The following is a 22,346-nucleotide window of genomic DNA, read 5'->3' as shown; positions in this document are numbered from 1 at the left end:
CCAGTGTAAGGTCACAGTTTGTTTGTGAAATCTATCTGCAGTGTCTTCGTTTTCCGGCTACTTTGCGCTCTTAAAATCATACATGCATACCCCACTGCAAAACATTTAAATGTGAAATTTAATATTCAGGGATGTACCCCCTGTTTGGAGATGAGGTCCCTCTGTGGAGCTGATGTCTTTGAAGGTGTAGCCTACTTTCATGGGTGCAACTGTAAACTGGGGAACTCAGGGAATGACATCTCATTTAGGTGTCTTCTCGTCCAGATTATTTAAGGTCATGGGCACACTTGTAAACAAAGTGAACATTTGAACATGTGCTGAGACCACAGGTTTGCTAGGACACAGGTGCACTCCAATATACTGCTGTACACAGGAGATTCAACATGGAACAAATTCACAGCAAAAGTGCCTCAAAAATAACTTCCTAATATTACCAATAGAACAGATCACATCAAATGAACAGTGACATATGATAGGAGACCATGGCCAGACTGTTATCTAACCTTGTGCTGTCAAATGATGCATCCTGTTACTCAGTCTAGTATAGATTACTTTTAAACATATACTTTTAGCAATATTGCAATTTAGGTTTTTATTATTGATTTTGTGTAAAGGTCCAGGTTAATGTTGCCTTATATGTTTTGCAGATTGAGATAGCTGGTTCCACATCACATAGTAATTCAGTCACATTATAGAGAAATAAATACATTAAAAACTAGAGTAAAGTTTTACACCATTTATCATTTTATGTATCTTCTGCTCACAGGGTAATGTGATCCTGTTATGCTATGGAGATCAAACCCACCTAACAACTGAAGAGCTTGGGGTTATTTCACCCAATGAGATTTTCTGCTGCACCTGCCTCAGCTGTTGCAGTAATGGCCTCACCATGAAATCAGAAAAAAGAGGAGAAAGAAGACACAAAGAATTCTCACTGAAAGTGCCACACTCTGCTAAAATGGAAGGAGAAGAGCAGTGGTGCACTCTTCTGACCAGTAACCTCTGAATTGTAGTCTCAAGTCTGTGCTCAAGTTTAACGTGGAACATGATGGCGATTTGGGTACTGTTGTTTTTGTCCGTCTGGATGGTGCCTGAAGGAAGCCTCTCTGCCCAGTCAAATGAGAGGAGGGTTGTAGCTCACATTCCCGGTGACATCATAATCGGAGCCTTGTTCTCTGTTCATCATCAACCACCTGCTGACAAGGTGTGTATCTTTGCAGTGATGCTCTTTATGTTGCTACACTACAATACAATATTCAAACTATTCTACTAGTGACTGTTCTTTTATGGGACTCTAGACATTTGAAATTCTGGATGCAAAATTCAAACTTAATATCTTCTTACTCAACACCTCTTTGATACTCCCACAGTGAAAAGCATAACAAGTTTGTATTGTTTTTATTGAATACACAGATAATTTGAGTTGACCTGTATGTAAAACTCTCTTATACCATTATGCAAATTTTAAAAATCATCAGGACTTTTTTTCTATTTTATTAAAATAAATTAACAACATTATCAAATGGTTAAATCCTCCTGTCAGTTAGAGCATTACGGAGGTTGTTCTATAGGACTGGTTGAGGAAGAGTGTCTGTATTTGAGCAAAGTGCTGCATTCAATTCAATTCAATTCATCTTTATTTTGGACTCGTGGTCCATTTTTTTTTTAATTAAAAAGAACTGAATCATTATAATAGTGATAATTTGTTTTCACACACATACACACACACCCACCCCCACACACACGCACACACACCCACACACACATATATATTTAATAATACTTCTGAACATTTTCACCAGGTACATGAGCGTAAATGTGGTGCAGTCCGGGAACAGTACGGCATCCAGCGAGTTGAGGCAATGATGCACACTTTAGACCGTATCAATGCCGACCAGCAGATCCTCCCCAACATCAGTCTGGGCTGCGAGATCCGGGACTCCTGCTGGCACTCGGCTGTGGCCCTGGAGCAAAGCATTGAATTCATCCGAGATTCCCTGGTGTCATCAGACGAGGCCGAGGAATGGGGTGGGAGCAACTGGGGTGGAGGTGGAGGAGGAGCCATGAAGTGTTCTGATCCCTCGGCGACCCCGATGAGAGGAAAGAAACCCATCGTGGGACTGATCGGACCTGGGTCAAGCTCTGTGGCCATCCAAGTCCAGAACCTGCTCCAGCTCTTCAACATACCTCAGATTGCCTACTCCGCCACCAGTATGGACCTCAGCGACAAAGTGAGGCACTGTCTGATTAAAGGCCACAATGTAACTTTTCGGCCACCTGTTTGTCACCGTGGAGATATTATTGTCTTGCTTGGACTCTACCACATTATGGCACAAATAATTTCTCTTGCATTTATTGATTTACAGACAGCTTATTGGTTAAAAATACCTTAATAAGCATGCATTCTTACTGTGAGTGGGCTCATCTGTTCAACTGGTAGAATTACCTGCTATCTGTCTCCATGGAGATAGATGAGTTCACGTCATACTGTGAAACATTCCAGGCAAAGTATTAATAACATCTTCATGTAGTCAAACAGGTGGCAGACCCTCCATCAAAGAAGTTACATAGCGTACTTTTAAAGGTCCTATATATTATGCAAAATTGTCTCTTTAGCTTTTATCCATGTTATAATGTTGGTCCCTCATCAAAAACATACCTAGAGTTGTGTTTTGTTTCATTTACAGATGTTTGAGTATATCTTTATTATAAGTCTGTCTACATCTCCAAAGCTCTGTTCCACCTTGTGATGTCTTGAAGCGTTAGTTTTCATGTAAAGGGATTAGTTTTACGTTTTGTTTAGTTGAGATCGGCGATTCATCAATCATTCAAATTATTTGAGTGAAGATGTATGGAGTTTAAAAACACAGCGAAGCAGTTTCTGTATTACCACATGACATCACAAGTTGGAACAGAGCATTTTCCTTTTTAGAGAAGAACTCAGCCTAAATATGCAGGATTTGTGTGTTAAACATGTGTGTTAAACATGTGTCTGGGTATGTTTTTGATGAGGAAACAGCATTATAACAGAACAAAAAATAGTGTAATATAGGCCCTTTTAAAATGCATGAAGAATGGGATTTTAAATATTCCTTCTGACTCAACTGAAATATGTACTTTGTTTGTCAGAGCCTTTACAAGTACTTCATGAGAGTAGTGCCTTCAGACATGCAGCAGGCAAGAGCTATGTTGGACATAGTGAAGAGATACAACTGGAGTTATGTGTCTGCCATAAACACAGAAGGTAAGCTTTATATCACCAGTATTAATATGTGTTTTGTCAAATTTGGGGGCTTAGTTGTAATGGCACACTACAATAGCTGCGTGTACTAGATAAAGTTAATTTAAAGTTTTACAGTGTTTCCTGTACGAGTGTGAGACAGCAATCAATTATCAATTTGAACAGACAAAGTCATTTTTTTCTGTCAAGGTCTGTAGTAAGGACTTTGAAATTGTAATTACACAGGTTATTACTTACTTACTATTATTATAATTACTTGGCTTTGGTGTTACTTAAGAACATAGCGTGCCATGTTTCTTCGATGTTGGGTGTACTCGGACACACACATTTACAAAGGGTGTATCCTTACAAATTTTATAGTAGTAGGGGTTACTTACAAGTATCGCCAAATATAAAAAAGAAATGATTAGGAATCTTGTTATCCTACAGCTTGCTACATTGCATTGCATGTGGTTGTCGTATGATGTATTCATAGTCGTTTAACTCATATGAGCTCTCCACAATATTGGCTGAGGATGAATTTTGTATCAGTGCATTTGGAACAGTTTAGTATTTGGATGTCTTCACCCCAGTGAGTTCTTTTCTTATTCCGAGGGTTTGACCTTGTAACAACCTTGAAGGGTGGCAGCTGCCTTCTTAAAGACAATCAGTCAAACGCAACAGAGCTAATAGAGCGGCAGACAGCAGAGGCTCACAGGAGGAGGAGGATGGGGAAAAGAGTTCATTGAAGATGAAGAAATACAAGATATGAGGGATGTGAATGTGAGACACGAGAGCCAACATGCATTTAATACTTAGCAGAGCAGTTAAGCCAAAATGTTTCACGTTTTCTCATAAAGAAAAAGGCAAGGTGTTTTGAAAGATGCCATGTGTATTCATATTTATACATGAGATAATTTGTTCTTTAAAGGGGAATGTAAAATTGACTTTTATAATTAATCATGTTATAACGGTTTTCATTGTTAACTCACTCAAAGTTGTATTTTGATTGATTCATCCAGGTTTGGAGTAATCCAATATTGTCCTGCATTTGAGGCTTGAGTACACAGAATATTTGAGTTTTCACCTACCACCTATCTCCATCCACTGCTCTGCACTTACTTGCAATTGTTTAAAATGTTCAAACTACCTACATGTATGGTTCAAAATAGTCACATATGAAAAATCGGCTGCTTGTTACGGTGAAAATCCACTATGAACTGGTGGGGCTTCTCAGTTCAGGAAATCAATGATCGTTTTAGTTTAATGTAGTGGTTTAGAATGAACAAATTGTAAAAAGTAATGATCCAAATTTCATACAAAATTCCCCCAAAACACAAAATGTTTTTAACTTTATTTTTATTAAACTTGAATCAATCTGCTCTTAAGTGACTACAATACATTGCCGTGAGACATAAACTCTTCTTCCCCTTCTTTACACTCTCCTTTCACTGTTTTTCTTTATTTTACTGAAGCCTTGTAGATGTTATCGACTTTGCGTTTGATGCGTGTCACCTAAACATGCTCATTAGAAAGATTGATCCGCTCCATGAAGCACTGTTTGATTGTTGCCCTTCATCACATTAACACTTCATCGGATGCCTTTCATTTCAGATTTCTTTTCCCTTCTTCATCACGATGTAGCCACTTACCCAGTGCCCATAATAACCTATAGATTGACATTTCAGTGTAGTGAGTCAATACAGGAAACTGGCAGAAAAAATGGCATAAAATGTCTGCTTGAGTATTGTTGTCTCTTTCCTGGCTGCCTAAGGGAGTGATTTAAAATTGGGTCAGAAGACTATTTCTTGTGGGCCACATTATGAGAAGTGCTCTATGCTACTGAATTATTGGTGTGGATTTATTGCTACTATTAATCATATTGATCGGAATAGTTAACACATTTTGAATCCATAAGTTTGAAAGAGACATCATTGAAGATATATGATATCTTTTCAAAGCTGAGTGTCAGAAGGAAGTGGGACACCTCAAACAGTCTTTTTACATGGCATAAGCTGTAAACGCAGGTGGCTGCGGTCTGAATGAGAGAGCAGTGGAAGCAAGTGGCAACAAGGGGGATTTGTACAGTAATTGCATGTGATAGCATCTCAAAAGAGTGAAAAGAGGATGTGAATGGAACAGAATGGAATAGGAAGAGTCTCTTGGCTCCCTACCACTGTGTTATACCAGAGCTTTACAGAATTGAGACAAATTATTTTTGTTACATGGTAAATTTCTTAATACTTTGTTATACTACCAGTGACAAACTGGTACCATGAACAAATGAATGACTAATTTTAATGAGTAGTGAATAACTAATTATTACATTCAAAGTTAGGTTTGAGATATAGCCTATTATTGAATTTAATTGCTTTTAAATGTAGTAGTTTCTATTTCTTCATCAGGAGCGGAGAAAGGCTTGTGGAGATGGGTGCCACATAAAAAATTACTTCTTTAGTCTTATAAATATTAATTAATTAATTGAATGATTTCGTGCATTTGAATAAAGGTTGTCTCTCTCATAATATGAAACAAGCAGCTGGTGTATCACTATTGTTAAGAACCAAATACATTTTGAATAACCGTATTTCTTTGTTAGACTACCTGCAAAACTTTATATGAAATACATCCATTTTAATACCCAGTGAACCATAGCCATAAAATACTCAATATATGAATACAATATGGATCCTGCAGCACAAAATATAATATAATAAAAAAATAATAAAAATATATATATATATATAATTATATTTTATCACCACTTTACAGATTTCACGGCTTTTGGACAAACATTAAGTGTAGAAAAAAACACATGACACGTTGGGTTTAGAGGTAGAGGGTGACTACCTAACACATAAATCCCTATAGAGACAAGAGGGAAGTAGGTTACAAGTTTTATCGATCTGGTAGGAGTGTGAGTGCACTGTATACCCATGTGTACAAGAGAAGGGAGGACTGCACCATCTGTCTCTCTCTCTCTCCTCAGCCAGACACTAATTACAAGACTTTACACTTCTCTGTGACACACTGATCACTGGCCTAGTATCACAAAGGCAGCATTCAAGGATTTGAGACCCTCTCCCTACCTTCATTGCGTGCCTTCAAACATCTTTACGCCCTTTATTTCTTTTATTTATTCATTAGTTTTCTCTGACTTTCCCTCCTTTGACCTCCTATCAATTTTAATAGATCAATCGCGGCTCGTTAGGCTGCTGTTGTGTTATTGATGGCGTGCACACATGAGGGGGCATTAGAGCAGATAATGATCTCATTGAGTAAAGAAAGAGATGTATTTTTGATCTACTCTTCAGATGCCACAGTGAGGGGCTCACATGAAACAGAGGAATGAAAATGAAAGAGGGAAATCCTGTCATATTCTTTGCCAGTGTGTACAACCCATCATTAGCATAAATTCCAGGTCACCCACTTTCTCTGGCAAAGAACTGGGTGCCACATTAGGGAAACGGCTATTTCAATGCTACGTTACTTAGTTAAACCCATTAATGTTTGAAGCCACTATTTTGGATTATGATGTGTGTTCAAAGTTTAATAAAGCTGTTTTTTTGTTTTAGGCAACTATGGTGAAAGTGGAATGGAGGCATTCAAAGACATGGCAGCTAAGGAGGGGATCTGCATTGCCCACTCTGGTAAGAAACAACATCTTTTAGTGAAGGAGGGGTTGGTGATGAAACACAGAAATCAGTAGCTATAAACAGTAGGATCACTTCATTCACTGACATAGATCTGATCACAAGTGTTTCCCTCCAGGCAAAATCTGGAGCAATGCAGGAGAACAGAGCTTCGACCGGCTGTTGGAGAGGCTGAGGGCACATCTGCCTAAGGCCAGAGTAGTGGCATGTTTCTGTGAAGGCATGACCGTCCGTAACATCCTCATGGCCATGAGGCGTCAGGGCTCAGTGGGAGAGTTCCTGCTCATCGGGAGGTGAGGGCAGACACATGTACGGCATCTATTACACAAGGTTTAGACAGGACGTAGCATCTATCATCACTTCATCTTTTGTGTCAATGAGTTCAAATAGTTCTTAAAAAGCAATAATAATTTAATTGTTCTACTTACCATTTCCATCAGTATTTGTGAATGTGTACTCTCTCTATCTTTGGTCTGATAAGTTAGACAGTACTATTCCCCATTTGGGGTACTCAAATGTCAAATTTACATAAAGTGAATAATGTTTCCCAATATGTCCTGATAAAAACATTAGTATAAAGCAAACATCCTCCAGGTATTACCATTAAAATGCTCCTGCTTTCCTTTGATTCCATTATATTGTGCTTTTCCCTCAGCATTGTCTGGCTGTAATTAAGCATCAAAGTGTTGGGTTTTGTTAATCATCATCCTGATTATCTTCATCAGTTCATCATCATAATCATCATCTTCATGCTAACCATCCTCATCGTCATGGACACCGTGGCTCCTGCTCACTAAGAGGTAATGTTATAAAACACTCTGCAGTGCGTAGCTAGCACCACGTTCTACTTTGCGGTAACTGCCATAACCATCGAGCTACAGAAAACTGCATCAAGCAAAGTGCTAAATCGTCATTAATAGCAAAGCATTCAATATTTAGCAGACTGGCTTCTCTTGCTGCTTGGAGATAGTTGTGTGAAACGGGGAACTCTTGTTGCTGTTAGGGCTGAATACTGATTGATAACTTTACAAGGACATCATGAATTTGTTTTCTTAATTTTCTGACCGTGGGAGGATCTGACTTTGCTGTTGAATCAAGAGAAAAAGAGCTGTCTGAATGGAAAGTCAAAAAGCAGACTCCCTCTGGAGATCATCCCGCCCCAGTGTGCAGCCCTTCTGTCTGCTGTTGCCATGGAAATATCCCTTACCATATTTGGATGAATCCAGCCTAGCAGCTGGCCTGAGTGTTTATGTGAATGTTTATGTGTATACATCGAGGGATCCATGCGTCTGAGTTTATTTATGATTGGCATTTAACACTATAGACACTGTTGTTTTTGATTTGTTGGTGAATTTAGGTTCCCAAATGATTATTTGATTTTGGTTGGAAGAAGGCCTATGGTCAGTTATTTGATATAGGTGGATCAAGACCAATCAATATTCTAAAATGTACTAAATAAGACATAAAACCACATCACTTTAGCCATTTGAAAATCCAATAAAACATATTTTAAATTATATTCTTTCATGACCCCAATGAATGTTGTAATTGTTTCCATTATTAATTCTACTAATGATTTAATCAACATTTATTACAAATCTCATGAAACACTTTTCCAAAATTGTAAGTAATAAACAAAAATAAAAATGTAAACTTTGCCAAAACATCACTTGCAACATCTCCAAAAATGAGCTTAAGGATGGAGAGGCCCACATTGACACCTACACACGCATATTCATCCTCTTACTGCTCTCAGGGGGAATGGCCTTATCCTCTTAGCATACTCCAATGGGAAAAGTGCTGGGAATTATAGAAGAGAGGAGGAGCAGGCAGACCGATCGGCCGCAGACACACACAGAAGAGAAAAAGAGGAACCAACAGCCATGGAGTAGTGACAGGGATTCAAGTTCAGGTTTCAAAGGCACAATCTGAATGTATGTGTCTATATGTGGATCGGTATGAGGTGAAATTTGTGTGTAGGCGAAACAAGCTGGTTTGGTAGTCTGGATATTCGTCTTTGAGCTCCCGTTTGGTATTTGGCTGCTCATTTTCAGATTTACACCGTGGGATTAAAGTGAGTGTTACGTCAGCTCCCGGGCTCAGCAGCTCAAATATACACAGTAACACGCATGTGCACACGCTTGGGAAATATTCACTATGTAATCCAGTTTTATGACTAAACGCTTTCCCCCTCCTCCTTATTATTAGAATTTAAATTAATATTTCACTTGATTTGAATTCTGGAGATTCCGGGCTTTCACAAGAGTCCTGTCCATATACTGAGATTAAGAAAAACTTGTATGTGTCCTGTATGTGCAAGTTAAGACACTGACAGCTCAGGTTCAGTTGTGATTGTAGTAATGTTTTTAGAACTGAGTAAGAGTGGAGGCTACATACAGTTCCTTTAATTGTATAGCCTTGACCTGTCTGTGTCCCCAGATATAAGGTAAACATGTTCATATCAAATATAGCTTTTAATGCTAACAGTTTTAATGCTGATTAATCCTTAATTACTAACTTTGGAAATGATGTTCCATTTGTTTATGTTATAGTTTGGTGTTTTGGTTCAAGACAATTATCCAATCAGAAAGCAGATTGAGCCTCACATAAGTCTCTCATTTGGGTTTCAATGTTGAAATCCAGTTAAACCGAAAGGGACTCTCTCTGATCTGAATGGTCACTACCTAAACCCCAGCACCTGCAGCCAATCATGAATCAGTTCGAGTGCAGCCTCCGCAGCTCAGTGAGTGAATTCTGGAGCTTGTCTGTTTTCACATGAGGCATGGCCTGTCCATACAAAACTTGTATGTGCCCTCTATCTGCAGGTTAAGGCACTGGTAACCCCAGTTTCGTTGTGATTGTAGTACCTCCTTTAAAACTATAAGAGCTACTTACAGTTCCTTTAAGTCATAATACATACCATGAACTACTGTCTACTTAACCATCTCCATATTTTAGTCATGATTTATGCAATATATAATGTTGTTTTTAATACATATCCATCCATCCATCCATTTTCTTCCGCTTATCCGGGGCCGGGTCGCGGGGGCAGCAGTCTAAGCAGGGACTCCCAGACTTCCCTCACCCCGGACACGTCCTCCAGCTCCTCCGGTGGGACCCCAAGGCGTTCCCAGGCCAGCCGAGAGACATAGTCCCTCCAGCGTGTCCTGGGTCTTCCCCGGGGCCTCCTCCTGGTGGGACATGCCCAGAACACCTCCCTAGGGAGGCGTCCAGGAGGCATCCTGAGCAGATGCCCGAGCCACCTCAGCTGGTTCCTCTCAACGTGTAGGAGCAGCGGCTCTACTCCGAGCTCCTCCCGTGTGACCGAGCTCCTCACCCTATCCCTAAGGGTGCGCCCGGCCACTCTGCGGAGGAAGCCCATTTCAGCCGCTTGTATCCGCGATCTTGTCCTTTCGGTCATTACCCAAAGCTCATGACCATAGGTGAGGGTAGGAACGTAGATTGACCGGTAAATCGAGAGCTTCGCCTTCCGGCTCAGCTCCTTCTTTACCACAACGGACCGATACAGCGACCGCATCACTGCAGACGCTGCACCGATCCGCCTGTCAATCTCCCGCTCCATCCTTCCCTCACTCGTGAACAAGACCCCGAGATACTTGAACTCCTCCACTTGGGGCAGAGACTCACCACCCACCCGGAGAGAGCAAACCACCTTTTTCCGGTCGAGAACCATGGCCTCGGATTTGGAGGAGCTGATTCTCATCCCAGCCGCTTCACACTCGGCTGCAAACCGCCCCAGTGCCTGCTGCAGGTCCTGGCTCGAAGAAGCCATCAGGACAACATCATCTGCAAACAGCAGAGATGAAATCCTGTGGTTCCCAAACCAGACCCCCTCCGGCCCCTGGCTGCGCCTAGAAATTCTGTCCATAAATATAATGAACAGAACCGGTGACAAAGGGCAGCCCTGGCGGAGTCCAACATGCACCGGGAACAGGTCTGACTTACTGCCGGCAATGCGAACACAGCTCCTGCTCCGGTCATACAGGGACCGGACAGCCCTTAGCAAAGAGCCCCGGACCCCATACTCCCAGAGCACCCCCCAAAGGACACCACGAGGGACACGGTCGAATGCCTTCTCCAAATCCACAAAACACATGTGGACTGGTTGGGCAAACTCCCATGAACCCTCGAGGACCCGATGAAGAGTATAGAGCTGGTCCAGTGTTCCACGACCAGGACGAAAACCACACTGCTCCTCCTGAATCCGAGGTTCGACTATCGGTCGGATTCTCCTCTCCAGTACCCTGGAATAGACCTTACCGTTTTTAATACATAATAATAAGCAAATTTACCTTCGTTTTACTAACACCAAACTTCTGAAAAATGTCATAGAATCAACACCTGCTCAGAAGAGTATCTAGTATTGCTTTATTTAAGTCTGTTCAGATTTTAACCTCATTTCAGAATTGCTGTGATTTCTGCATTACTGCAACTGATATTAACTTTCACACATGTAATTTTCTGTAATGAAATCAGCAAGAAAATCAACTGACCTTTAATTTATCTCTGACAAGGAAAAAGTCATAAATAATTATAATTATTATGAACTGTGAAACAACAGAGAAATGCCTCACATTGTCTGTGGTGTCAACCCCAAAAATGATTAGCTGAAAAGTTTCTTAAAGAACACCTTTTATCTAAGTAATAAAAAAAGGAATCAAAGAGAACAATAGAGTTAGCCAGTATGCCAATAGGTGTGTTAGCACCCATTAAGAGTTGTATGAATATGCAATTTATGAGTCAGGCACAGTGCACACTTAAAGTAACTCAATAGACCTAGCATACATACAGAAATGGTAAACAATACCTGTTTACAGTTTCAGTGTAGTAAGCTCCTTCCTTCAGACAATGTCCACCAGCAATCTGACCAGAACTGAAGAAGTGGCTTGGATGAGCAGCGAAACATTTGCTCTCCTACAACTTTTTTTGTCCAGTTAACAGATTTTACTTTTGGCTTTTACTACGTAATAGTTAACAGTATGGCTTACAGTTCTAGTTAGGTTAAAATATAGGGGGGTGTTAAAGGTCTGCCTCCTGCTTGCATCCATGGAATTGTTAGTGCTCTGCCTGGAATGTTACACAGTATGGCATTTAACGTAAGTGTTATAATTGCTAATAAATACCTTAAAAACCCACATTTAGATATGACTATTTACTTGACCTGGTGGTGTCACCTGCTTTTCTCAGTGGAGATAAATATGTTTAATCCCATACTGTGGAACATTTCAGGCAAAGCAACACCTCAATGAAGGCAAGCAGGTGGCAGAAGAAATGTTACACAGTGCACCTTTAAAAAAATTATAATGAAGGAGGCATAAAATGGTTGTTGCTGGCTGTTTGGGGCTGACATTCTTGTTGATATGCTCCTTGACACGAGTTAGGAAGCAAATGAATGAAGTCCTTTAATTGAAGTTTTGACACACATTTTCCACAAAAAACCCCAAATGCCCTGGATATTTTCCCCTTCATCAAACTCATCTAAATTCATTATCGAACAACAGGTTTTCACACGCACCTGCCCTAGACAGGCTCCAGACCAGATGGCATCTTTGAACACTTAAAATCACAGAGCGTGGAGCTGCCAGAAGCCTAGTCTCATCTATCATTTTCACACATTCAGGTGTATTTTGTTCATTTGATTAAAGAAGGACATAATCCAGTTGGCATGTACACAGTGTTTTACAGTTTTGTCACAATGATAAGATTTTAAACTTGATTCTGTTACTATAAAAATATGTATGCTTGATACCACAGTGAGAGTCCCATCTCTTTCACCATCTTTTTGGTTTATGGATGGCTGCTTTTATGAAAGGTCACATTTTTTCCTTCACTGGTAAATAGTAAAACGAGTGTAGGGCTGTACAATTAATTAAATTTTAGAGCCAATCCTGTCAGTAAAAGCATGTGATTTGGAGCAGAGCAGATTTTGAGGGAAGAAATTGAACTATTTTTTGTGTTAAATGGCAAAAATTAAAAACAATATGTGAAAGTAAATGTCCACCCAGCCCTAATAAAATGCATTTTTTCCCCTTGAAGCCACTAATACTACTCATATGTTGACACTTTTAGTAGACATTTTCATGTTTATTTCAATTTTTATGATGCATTATATAGGCCTATATATTGAAAGACTCAATGTTCACTAGTATTTCAAATGCTCACAACATATAAATAACAGTGCCCAATTCCCTTCTTGAATTGGCACCCCTGAACTCTCATTTACCCCCCAGTCCCCCTCTCCCTTCCCCGTCTCATCCCTCTTCCGGCGCGTTCAGTTAGACGGGTGTCATGTGTACCGCATCTCAGCCCCCGCACTGTTTGTTACCATGGCAACAGAGAGCACGAGCGAGTGAGAAGTACAGAAAGAGAGACGCTCGGTGAAAGCGACCAAGCAAGTGAAAAAAAGTTTGTGATTATAATTTGTGATTTCATTGCTTAGTTAAAACCTACAATTTTGCTGTGTAGAGGACAATACGCTTTTGACTTCCTCTCAACTTGCCCTTGTATAAAATAGGATGCGCTCACATGACAACACAACATTGTAAACTAAACCATATTTTGAAGTTAACTGGAGGAAAAGCAGATGTTTTATGGTAACTATGTTTGGATCTATCCATATGAAACAAAAAACAGAATAAAGTTCAATGTATTCTCCAAGAAAAACTAAGGAAAAGTGTTTCACATAGCTTCAAAAAATACATTTCAAATGCAAACATGTGAGTTGAATGGACTTTGAGCCATATACTAACTATAACCTCATCAACCTAATCTCCCGCTAACAATAGTCTGGTTCAGTTTTGTAGATTTTAACTTTAGTCATTCCAATCAAAAACAGTGTACCCCAGTGTATGCTAAACAGATCCTTGCGCTTTATTTGAAATTAAGAAACCCCACACCTTCAGTGCAACCTATTTTTAGGACACAAGCCATTTAAATGATTGAGGGACTTATTGACAAGATGAAGCATTTCGTTCCAATGCTATCATCAGAATTTGATGACGTCCCAAATAATCCAGTGATAATTTTGTCTGATCCTACTTTTACTAACTCTCGCCTATAACGTTCTGTGGGCGATAAGCTGGATGTCTTGTTAGTGGGCATTAGCTGCACCTCGCCTTGCTAATCCGAGCTGTCAAACATCCAGACTAGTAGCAGGGACCGTTGGCAGTGTATGTGTGGGTGTTTGCATGTGAGACCAACCAGTGTAATTACGGCTGTTGTGTAAAAAGGGAATAGCTGCGGACTGCTGCCTGTTAGCTACTGGACGATTATTAGCTTATGCAAGAAAGACGGGCACTAATTGTTGACGCTTAATAATGTTAATTCCAAATTGGGTCTCACATCAACGGCTACAAGGCTATAACTAGAATGAAATAAAATAATATACAAATTTAGAGCGATTTATGTATAATATTTTGATAACAATAATTTGAAATGTGTGATAACGGACCTATTAATGTCTTGTTTGAGGTTCAAGTATCTTGCATACTGAATGGCTTGTGAAATGAACCATAAAACTACACAAATATCACCATATATGTTTGGAAAGTTACATTGCAACTTTGCTCTCACACTACATCAAAACTCGTACTACTAAACTGGGAGTAAACCTAAAACTAAACTTGGACTACACCAGGACTAAACAGGGACTCAGGACTAAACCAAGACTACATCAGGGCTCAACTCCAAGCCACAAGTGTGAACTCACCCCTAGGGAAACAGTCGCACAATACTTGCCATTACACAGTTAGTAAACTCCTTTAAACTTTTCTTAACATAATAAAGCCCTTAGCTTAGTTTTGTAGAATGGGCAAGGTGCAAACCCGAGGCACTGGTTATGTAAGTCCCTTATAAGGAAGGACGCCATTGTGTAGTAGACCCTATAGCACATGAAGAATAAATATGAAATAGGCAAACCCACAAAATAGCAACATGACTAAATTACCGTACAAATAGGCATGTCCATCACATATGAACAAATGAAAAAAAAAAAAAAAACATACAGGAAGCTAACACTGCACTAGAGATCAGACATACAATGTAATTCCTAGAGAGTTAAACAATAAATCCAAGCGCTCAACCCGTTAATCTGTCTGTTCTTCTTTGCCCTTAGTACATATGTTATTTTTCCAATGGGAGAGCAGCTGACATCTGTTTTATACACCCATTCACAGTCAGTCTATCATCTTTCCTCCAATAAAATTAAATACGTTTGGCATTCAGCAGGCTATGTCTATAAGGAATTTTCAGCTTTTGCTTCTGTATTTTTCTCTCTGGGTATAAGCTAAACCAGAATAACCTTGGATCCAATATGAATTGCTTAGAAATAAATAAATAATTCAACTACATCCCTTATCTCCTGCCAGAACAGTACAATTTTTCTATAGTAGATACAATGAGCCAGTGCTACATTCTGACAATCTGGTCCTTGCGCAAGATACTTAAACCCCCCTTGCCCCCAATGTGTGCACCATAAACTGTATATAGAAATGGACGTAGCTAACCCACTAGCTGCCACGTTCCAAATAGGAAGTGATGAAGTGAAGTCATGGGCACGCTTCTGGCTCTATCGACTCTGGCTCCATTTAACTTTACATTGAAAAATTATCACCCCTCTCTCTGTTACTTCTGCTGTCAGACACATCATTTTGGCCTTAAAATGTTCATATTAACCCACTCTACATGATCCTGGCATTTTTTTTTTCGCTTGTGGCTTGTTGTGTCCATAAATCAAGATACAAACGTCAATAACAAATAAGGTCACTCCCACTAATATTAGCAACAGGTTTGATTGACGGTGTTGCTAAGCGCCCGCTCTGTGCTAAACTAGCGGTTTGGGCAGGAAGGGGCATTACCTTCATCAGCCTTGCCCTGGATTGGCCCTTTGGTTGCTGTGATACTTGTGGTAGGAGTTCTAAAGATGCAACTCGGCTCCACATTCACCCCTATAACCGCGAGCCTCGATGAGCTTCATTTGACTGGAGCTGAACGTTATGGGTGACGTCACACTCCTTTAGTTCGCTTCTTTATACAGTCCATGGTCTCCGCGTATGAATGCGTGTGAGAATGTGTGAGTCACTTCTTAATATTAAGTGCTCTGAGTGCTGTGAAGGTGGAAAAGCACCATATAAAAATGTGTCCGTTTACCATTTACCATTATACATATTGAGATCTACATTCATTGTACTGCTAGTGCTCAAATAACCATAGCAACACAAATGATGCAATTAATTAATGTATGGTGGAACAAATAGAGTCATGTTAGAAAAAAAATGGGCCTTGATTTGATGCCAGTGTGTGGGACCACAGTGGTAATAAAGATAAAGCACAAAAATAAGGGGCCATTGGAAAGACTTACGCTAGTGCCATGGTGGTGTATTACCTCAGCAGGTGATATTACAATGTCTGCAGCATTGGATATAAGAGAGATGACACTTTAATGTGTAGAGCAATAAAAAGTGATGAGGCCAGACCAGGAGGGATACTCATAATATACAGCATGTGTCTCTGTCAACTCTCTGACACCATTCCAGCAGATATATGCCGGTCCACTACTCTGACTACTGTAATGATATTTATCTCTAAGTTCAACATAGGCTTATTACTGATTTTTTTTTTTTTGCTTATGCATATCAACAGCTGTATAAATGTTTTAAATGTCTATGTTGTTTCCATAAATGTTAACCCTCACTGTTTTTTGTTATTGCTGTTGGCTGTATATCTGTTCCATTCAGAGCATCTCCACAGTGGCTATTATGGCTTAATTGTAATATGAAATCCCAGTGACTCTAAATACATTGATGTTGACGTAGATTCTTGTGAGATTTTTTATTCTGACTACACAGTTCTCAATTTTGTGGTTTGCCATTTAATGCTGTAGAAATGTATTGCATTTCTGGGAAGCGAAATAACCAAAAGCGTTTTTTTTCCCATTTCAATTCTGGTGATATTGTATTAAAAGTTCCCGTATCAAAGTTCGACAAGCAAGTGAGATATTCAGGCAGTCTGTCAAGTACTCCCTTATAAATACATTTTATACAGTGTTGTTCTCTTCTGACAGATAGTGATGGTCTACTTTTTCATAGAGTGTACAGTGATAGGTTTTAAATTCATCACCATATGTCTTCTTTCTGACTCTGAACAGGATCATACTCATTAGATTTAACCAGTTTTAGGTTTAGTGTTGATTGTAGGGTTGTCAAAAATCCACATACAAAAACCTGTATTAAAACTAGGCACTCATTTCAGCAAGTATTGATACTAACAAATTAACTACTAACAACTAACAAATATGATATCCTTTCAGAAAACGTTATTTAGCTGTACGTACGTATCACTTTTCTAGTCTTAGCTCTGCCACCTCCTTGTCTCCATGGAGATGCTATTGCTTTCCTGAATGTTCCACAGTATGGCTTGAACACATCTATCTTTCATTTATTAAATTGTACATGGTTTAATTGCCAGTCCAGATTTGACCTCTACTTTCGCATGGTGGCATCATCTGCTTGTCCCCATGGACGGAGATTCAATTTAATGCCATGCTGTGGAACATTCTAAGCAAAGCAATATCATTTCCATGGTGGCAAGTCGGTGAAGGACCCTCCACCAGCAAAGTTACATAATGCTCCTTTGTATCTATTCAGATATTGTTTTTCCCCTGGAGCTGTCAGAGTCCGGCTCATTACTGGTGTCACTGTGTTGGTCCACTGCTGCCGTGTGGATGTGCATGTTGTGTGCATTCAAAATATATGCTTGTAAGCAGCAGATGCTCATCTAGAATTTCTGCCAAGTTGCCATAGCAGCACAAGAGCGGGTGGGCTGAGGTCGGTGGCATGTCATTACACAACTCAGACATTTAATTACAAAAGTGACCTGGTGTCTTCAGAGTCACTCGTCTAATTTTGGCTAATAATTCTACAATCACACTAATGTCCTGGGTTTGAACTGTATCATTTATTCATGAGTTTTAGCTTCCAGTTATATGTAACATTTTGAGGACTTAATCAAAAGATATATTTCTTTTGCTTTAAATTGTTCATCGCTATGGCAATGATTCAAATTTTTTATCATTGAAACCCACAGACTGCTTAATGATACAGTATGTACACTACTACTAAAATACCAGAGAGATACTGGCAAAAAGTTAAAAAGGAAATTTGTATCTTACATTCAAACTGCATACTGTCCCTTCCTGTTTTTGATTTACTCATAAATAGCAAACAACGAAGTTAAATCTGTCAACTGGGCAAATCTTGTAGGAGTGAAGACGTTTCGCTGCTCATCCAAGCCGCTTCTTCAGTTCTGGTCAGATGCTGGTGGCCACTGCCTTTAAATCTATCTGAGGGGAGGGGCTAACTACACTGAAACTGTAAACAGCTATTGTCTCCAGTTTCAGCTGAAACTACCCTATTCAGCCCTTAAGGACCCTGCTATTGTTCTCATTGTTCTGGGTCTGAGGATGGAGTTGTAGATGGGGAAGAGATTATGTCTCAGGCCCCCATTTCTTTTTAAAGGAAGGATTCTCTTTCCTAACAAAAATAGCTTCTTTAACTCCTCTCTCAAACCATTTCTTTTCTCTGGCTAAAAGCAGAATAGCCACCTTAGTCCCAGAAGATACGGATAAGATAAGATATGGAATCACCAGCTGGTTTGGAAACTTGCTGGTCAAATCAAAAACCCAAATTTTAAATCTGGTGAGGACAGCAGGGAAAATTATGGGCTGTGCTGTCCCTCTGAGCCCTCAAGAACTTTACAAACAGGCCATGAGGAGACAGACCAGGAGCATTCTTTCAGACCCGACACATGTGTTGTACCCTGAGTATGAACTGTTGAGTTCGGGGAGGAGGTACAGGGTACCACGGTGGAAATATAACAGATATAGACATTCATTTGTGCCTGTTTCGGTGGAACTGTTAAATGATAAATGATGTAGAAATGAGTGTGTGTGTTGAGAGAGATGTACTGCACCCTGGGTATGGTTCTGTTTGTTTTTTGTGGTGTGAGCAGCCCATTGGTCCAAGAAAAATTTCTCCTAAGGGAGACAAATAAAGAAATCTTGAATCTTGAAGAAATAGCTCAGAGGATCTACAATTTCATAGTCATAGGGCAGTTGAAACAACATGAGGAAACCAAAGAACGGCACATTAGGAAGTTTAGGCAACTACAAGAACAAAGGAATCAGAGCGACAGGAGGAAAAGGGATGGACTCGGCCATCCTGGAAATAGGGAACATTGGGTGAAGAACTTGTCAGACCATGACCTTACTCAGTCAGACAGAGAGGTACTTTCCAAAGGACTGAACTTCTCTGTAACTTCCAATCAGATCCCCACAGTGGACTACATTACAGCAGCAGAAACAGCCATTAGAAACAATAAGCTTACAGAGGCAGAAGCTGGTGACCTGAGACTGAAAGTAACAGCCGCACTGAGCAGCGCCAAACCTCCTCCCTCCAACATAACATCAGAGGAACGAAGGCTCTCACTGCTCTAGAAAAGGACCACAGCATCAACATTTTGCCAGCTGACAAAGGGAGATGCACTGTGATCCTGAACTCAGCTGATTACGAGGCTAAAGTGAAGAGCCTCCTCAGTGACACCGCCACCTATGAACTGCTGAAATGAGACCCTACCAGTGGGTACAAGAAGAAAATCATAGACTGCTTACAGAAGCTGGAGAAGGAGGAAGTCATTGATAGACAGCTGTATTACAGACTCTGTCCTGGTGATTCCATTCCTTGTATCTATGGCCTCCCTAAGATCCATTCCTGTCTTTTTCAAACCCACAAACACTTTAAGGCAAAAATTGGTTCACCCTAAGGACAAAACCCCAAGCCATAAACAAAGTAATGTAGTCTACTCCATTCAGTGTAGTGAAGAGTGCAGTGAGCTTTACATTGGAGAAACTAAACAGCTACTCCATAAGAGGATGTACCAACACCGGCAGGAGAGTTCCTCTGGACCCCAGTCAGCCGTGCATCTCCATCCCAAAGCCACTAACCACTCCTTTGAAGATAGTGAAGTTCAGATCTTAGCCAGAGAAAAGAAATGGTTTGAGAGAGGAGTTAAAGAAGCTATTTTTGTTAGGAAAGAGAATCCTTCCTTAAAAAAGAAATGGGGGCCTGAGACATAATCTCTCCCCCATCGACAACTCCATCCTCAGACCCAGAACAATAGCAGGGTCGTTAAGGGCTGAATAGGGTAGTTTCATCTGAAACTGGAGACAATAGCTGTTTACAGTTTCAGTGTAGTTAGCCCCTCCCCTCTGATAGAATTAAAGGCAGTGGCCACCAGCATTCTGGCTGGAACTGAACAAGCGGCTTGAATGAGCAGCGAAACGTCTTCACTTCTACAAGATTTGTCCAGTTTACAGATTTAATTTTGTTGTTTGCTATGGATCAGACCTGGATGACTGAGGGTCTACACAGACATTTACTCATAAGTAAACTTTTCTTTGGTCTTTAGAAACAGTTTTGTAAAGCATTTTGCTTAAGGCGGCAGACTGGCCGGCAGCACTGGCATATTATGCAAACATGAGTTTCAGTAATTTTAGAGACAGAGCACACTATGTTCATTGAATAGAGAATAGAAAGGTGTATGTGTTTATATTTAAAATCCAGTGTGCACTAATGAGACAAAAAGCACAGACAGCAGGTTGAGCGTGGGCTTGAAACCATGACAACGGCCTTGGGCTTTGAGACATGTGGAGAGACAGAGCCAGCGTGAGCTACAATGTCATTAAGATCATTCATTTTGATATGAATTATCAGTCATTTAGTTTTAACCATAACATGTAGTCATCTGAAAGAGGGCTTTAGGTTATAAGTTTCAGATAACATGAGCTTCTGGTGGACTATGAGTAGAGTATCAGTGTGTGTACATATGAACAGTGCATACAGGACACACTGTACTCTCATGACTGTACTGCTGCTACAGTTTATTTGTTTTCCTAGTGCACACAGTACACACCATAAACACCATACGTGCCTGAAAGAGCAACAGGTAGACAAAAGTGCATTGTGATTGTATTGTCTTGGACATTTACCTAAATGATCCATATTATCAAGTGTCTTTGGTGTTCCTGTTCATAGTGTCATAGTGACAGAGCAGGACAGTAGGTCAGTTCAGTTAAGCAAAGCGTTGAACAGTTTGACACTAAGACATTTTTTTTTCTTCTGGTAACGGCAGATTCTCTTAAGATTAAGTATCACACTCTTCACTTATGACTCCTATCTGCTCACTATCTGGCTAATATCAGTCTACTCACTATCAGGGAAGAAACATGACAAATGGAAGCTGTATAAGAATCTGTGTAACATACAGTTTGTTGATATAAGGTTCATAAATTGTAGTGTTGAATCCCATATTCAGTAATGGATTAAAAATACTTGCCCTGTTCTGAGATGTGACAGAACTGATTGGATATTGTCTTAATTTGCTGAAATTGCTTGTTAGTCATTTGTATTTTTGTCTTTCTTTCTCAGTTTTTGTCAGTCTCACTTCACACCCACTGTCTCCAGCAGTACTGTGACTACAACAGTGTGTTAAACACAGACTTGAGGCATTTATTCTCATAAATATCCAAATCCTTTTATTATGTGCCGTGGGGGTGCCACAGATTGATCCACAGCCAGGGCTGGAGCTTGATGATAGCACCGTGGCCCTGCATGGGCCTGCTCCCGCTGCATGACACCATAGATCCTAATAGTCGGAGGTCTGTCTGAACACAGAAAGGTCAACTATCAACTGTAATACATCCGGCTGATTTGTCTGTAATTATACCTAACAAAATATTAAACTTCTGGCAATTCATTTTGCTATGTATCCTTGGGCAACACATTTCACCCAGTCACCTTATTTAGTGAGGCTGGGGAATCGTAGCTCTGCACGATGGCGCTGAAATGAATAAAACGTGAAACCATTTGTAAAGCACATTACTTAACTTGAGTGTTTCTGTTTTTAGAATTGAGCTTAAAGGTGATGACTGCCTTATTAATAGTTTGTATACAATTTCCTGGATGGACACACTTTGCCAGTCTATGGTGAAAAATGAAAATCAAAATGTAGTAAAGAAAGGGGGGGACTGGACATGATACAAAGCGAAATGTCAGGAGGCAATAGCAGTAGTTTACACACATTCCCACACACAGCACACTCCGGCATGCTGCCATAGGAGAAAATGAGTTTTGAGCCGTGGGGGTCGTACAGGAAAAGAAGAAGTGAAAAGCACAAGGCCACTGAGCTAACAGAGCTGAATGTCTCTGGCTTTGGGTCTTGTTGGATGGGAACATTTGTCAATACAAGTGATTTTTCTTTCCTACAGGTTTGAGAAATATTGTGAGAAATAATATGTAGTGTATGAGTTGCCTTGAAGAATCAGAATAGCATATCAGTCTTGTGGTAAATGCACTATGTCCTCCTTATACAAAGATACAATTTGAGCTGCTGTCCCATCA

General features: G+C 40.1%; 1 protein-coding gene across 2 annotated transcripts in view; it reads left to right on the top strand.

Annotated features, from left to right (window-relative positions):
* Positions 1-1,045: 1,045 nt before the first annotated feature.
* grm5b (glutamate receptor, metabotropic 5b) overlaps positions 1,046-22,346 on the top strand; it is a 36,570-nt gene continuing 15,269 nt past the window's right edge. The window contains exons 1-5 of one of the 2 annotated variants that reach the window (XM_033976717.2): positions 1,046-1,204; positions 1,803-2,231; positions 3,130-3,244; positions 6,796-6,870; positions 6,992-7,166. In XM_033976717.2, coding sequence (XP_033832608.1) covers positions 1,046-1,204; positions 1,803-2,231; positions 3,130-3,244; positions 6,796-6,870; positions 6,992-7,166 — 953 coding nt within the window. Of the gene's footprint in view, positions 1,205-1,802; positions 2,232-3,129; positions 3,245-6,795; positions 6,871-6,991; positions 7,167-22,346 lie in introns of those variants that run through there. The other variant, XM_055226165.1, reaches the window with a different exon arrangement.

The sequence above is a fragment of the Periophthalmus magnuspinnatus genome, chromosome 13, assembly GCF_009829125.3.
Source record: "Periophthalmus magnuspinnatus isolate fPerMag1 chromosome 13, fPerMag1.2.pri, whole genome shotgun sequence".
Taxonomy (NCBI): domain Eukaryota; kingdom Metazoa; phylum Chordata; class Actinopteri; order Gobiiformes; family Gobiidae; genus Periophthalmus; species Periophthalmus magnuspinnatus.
The sequence above is the reverse complement of the archived record's forward strand: the minus strand, read 5'-3'. Positions and strand labels throughout refer to the sequence as shown.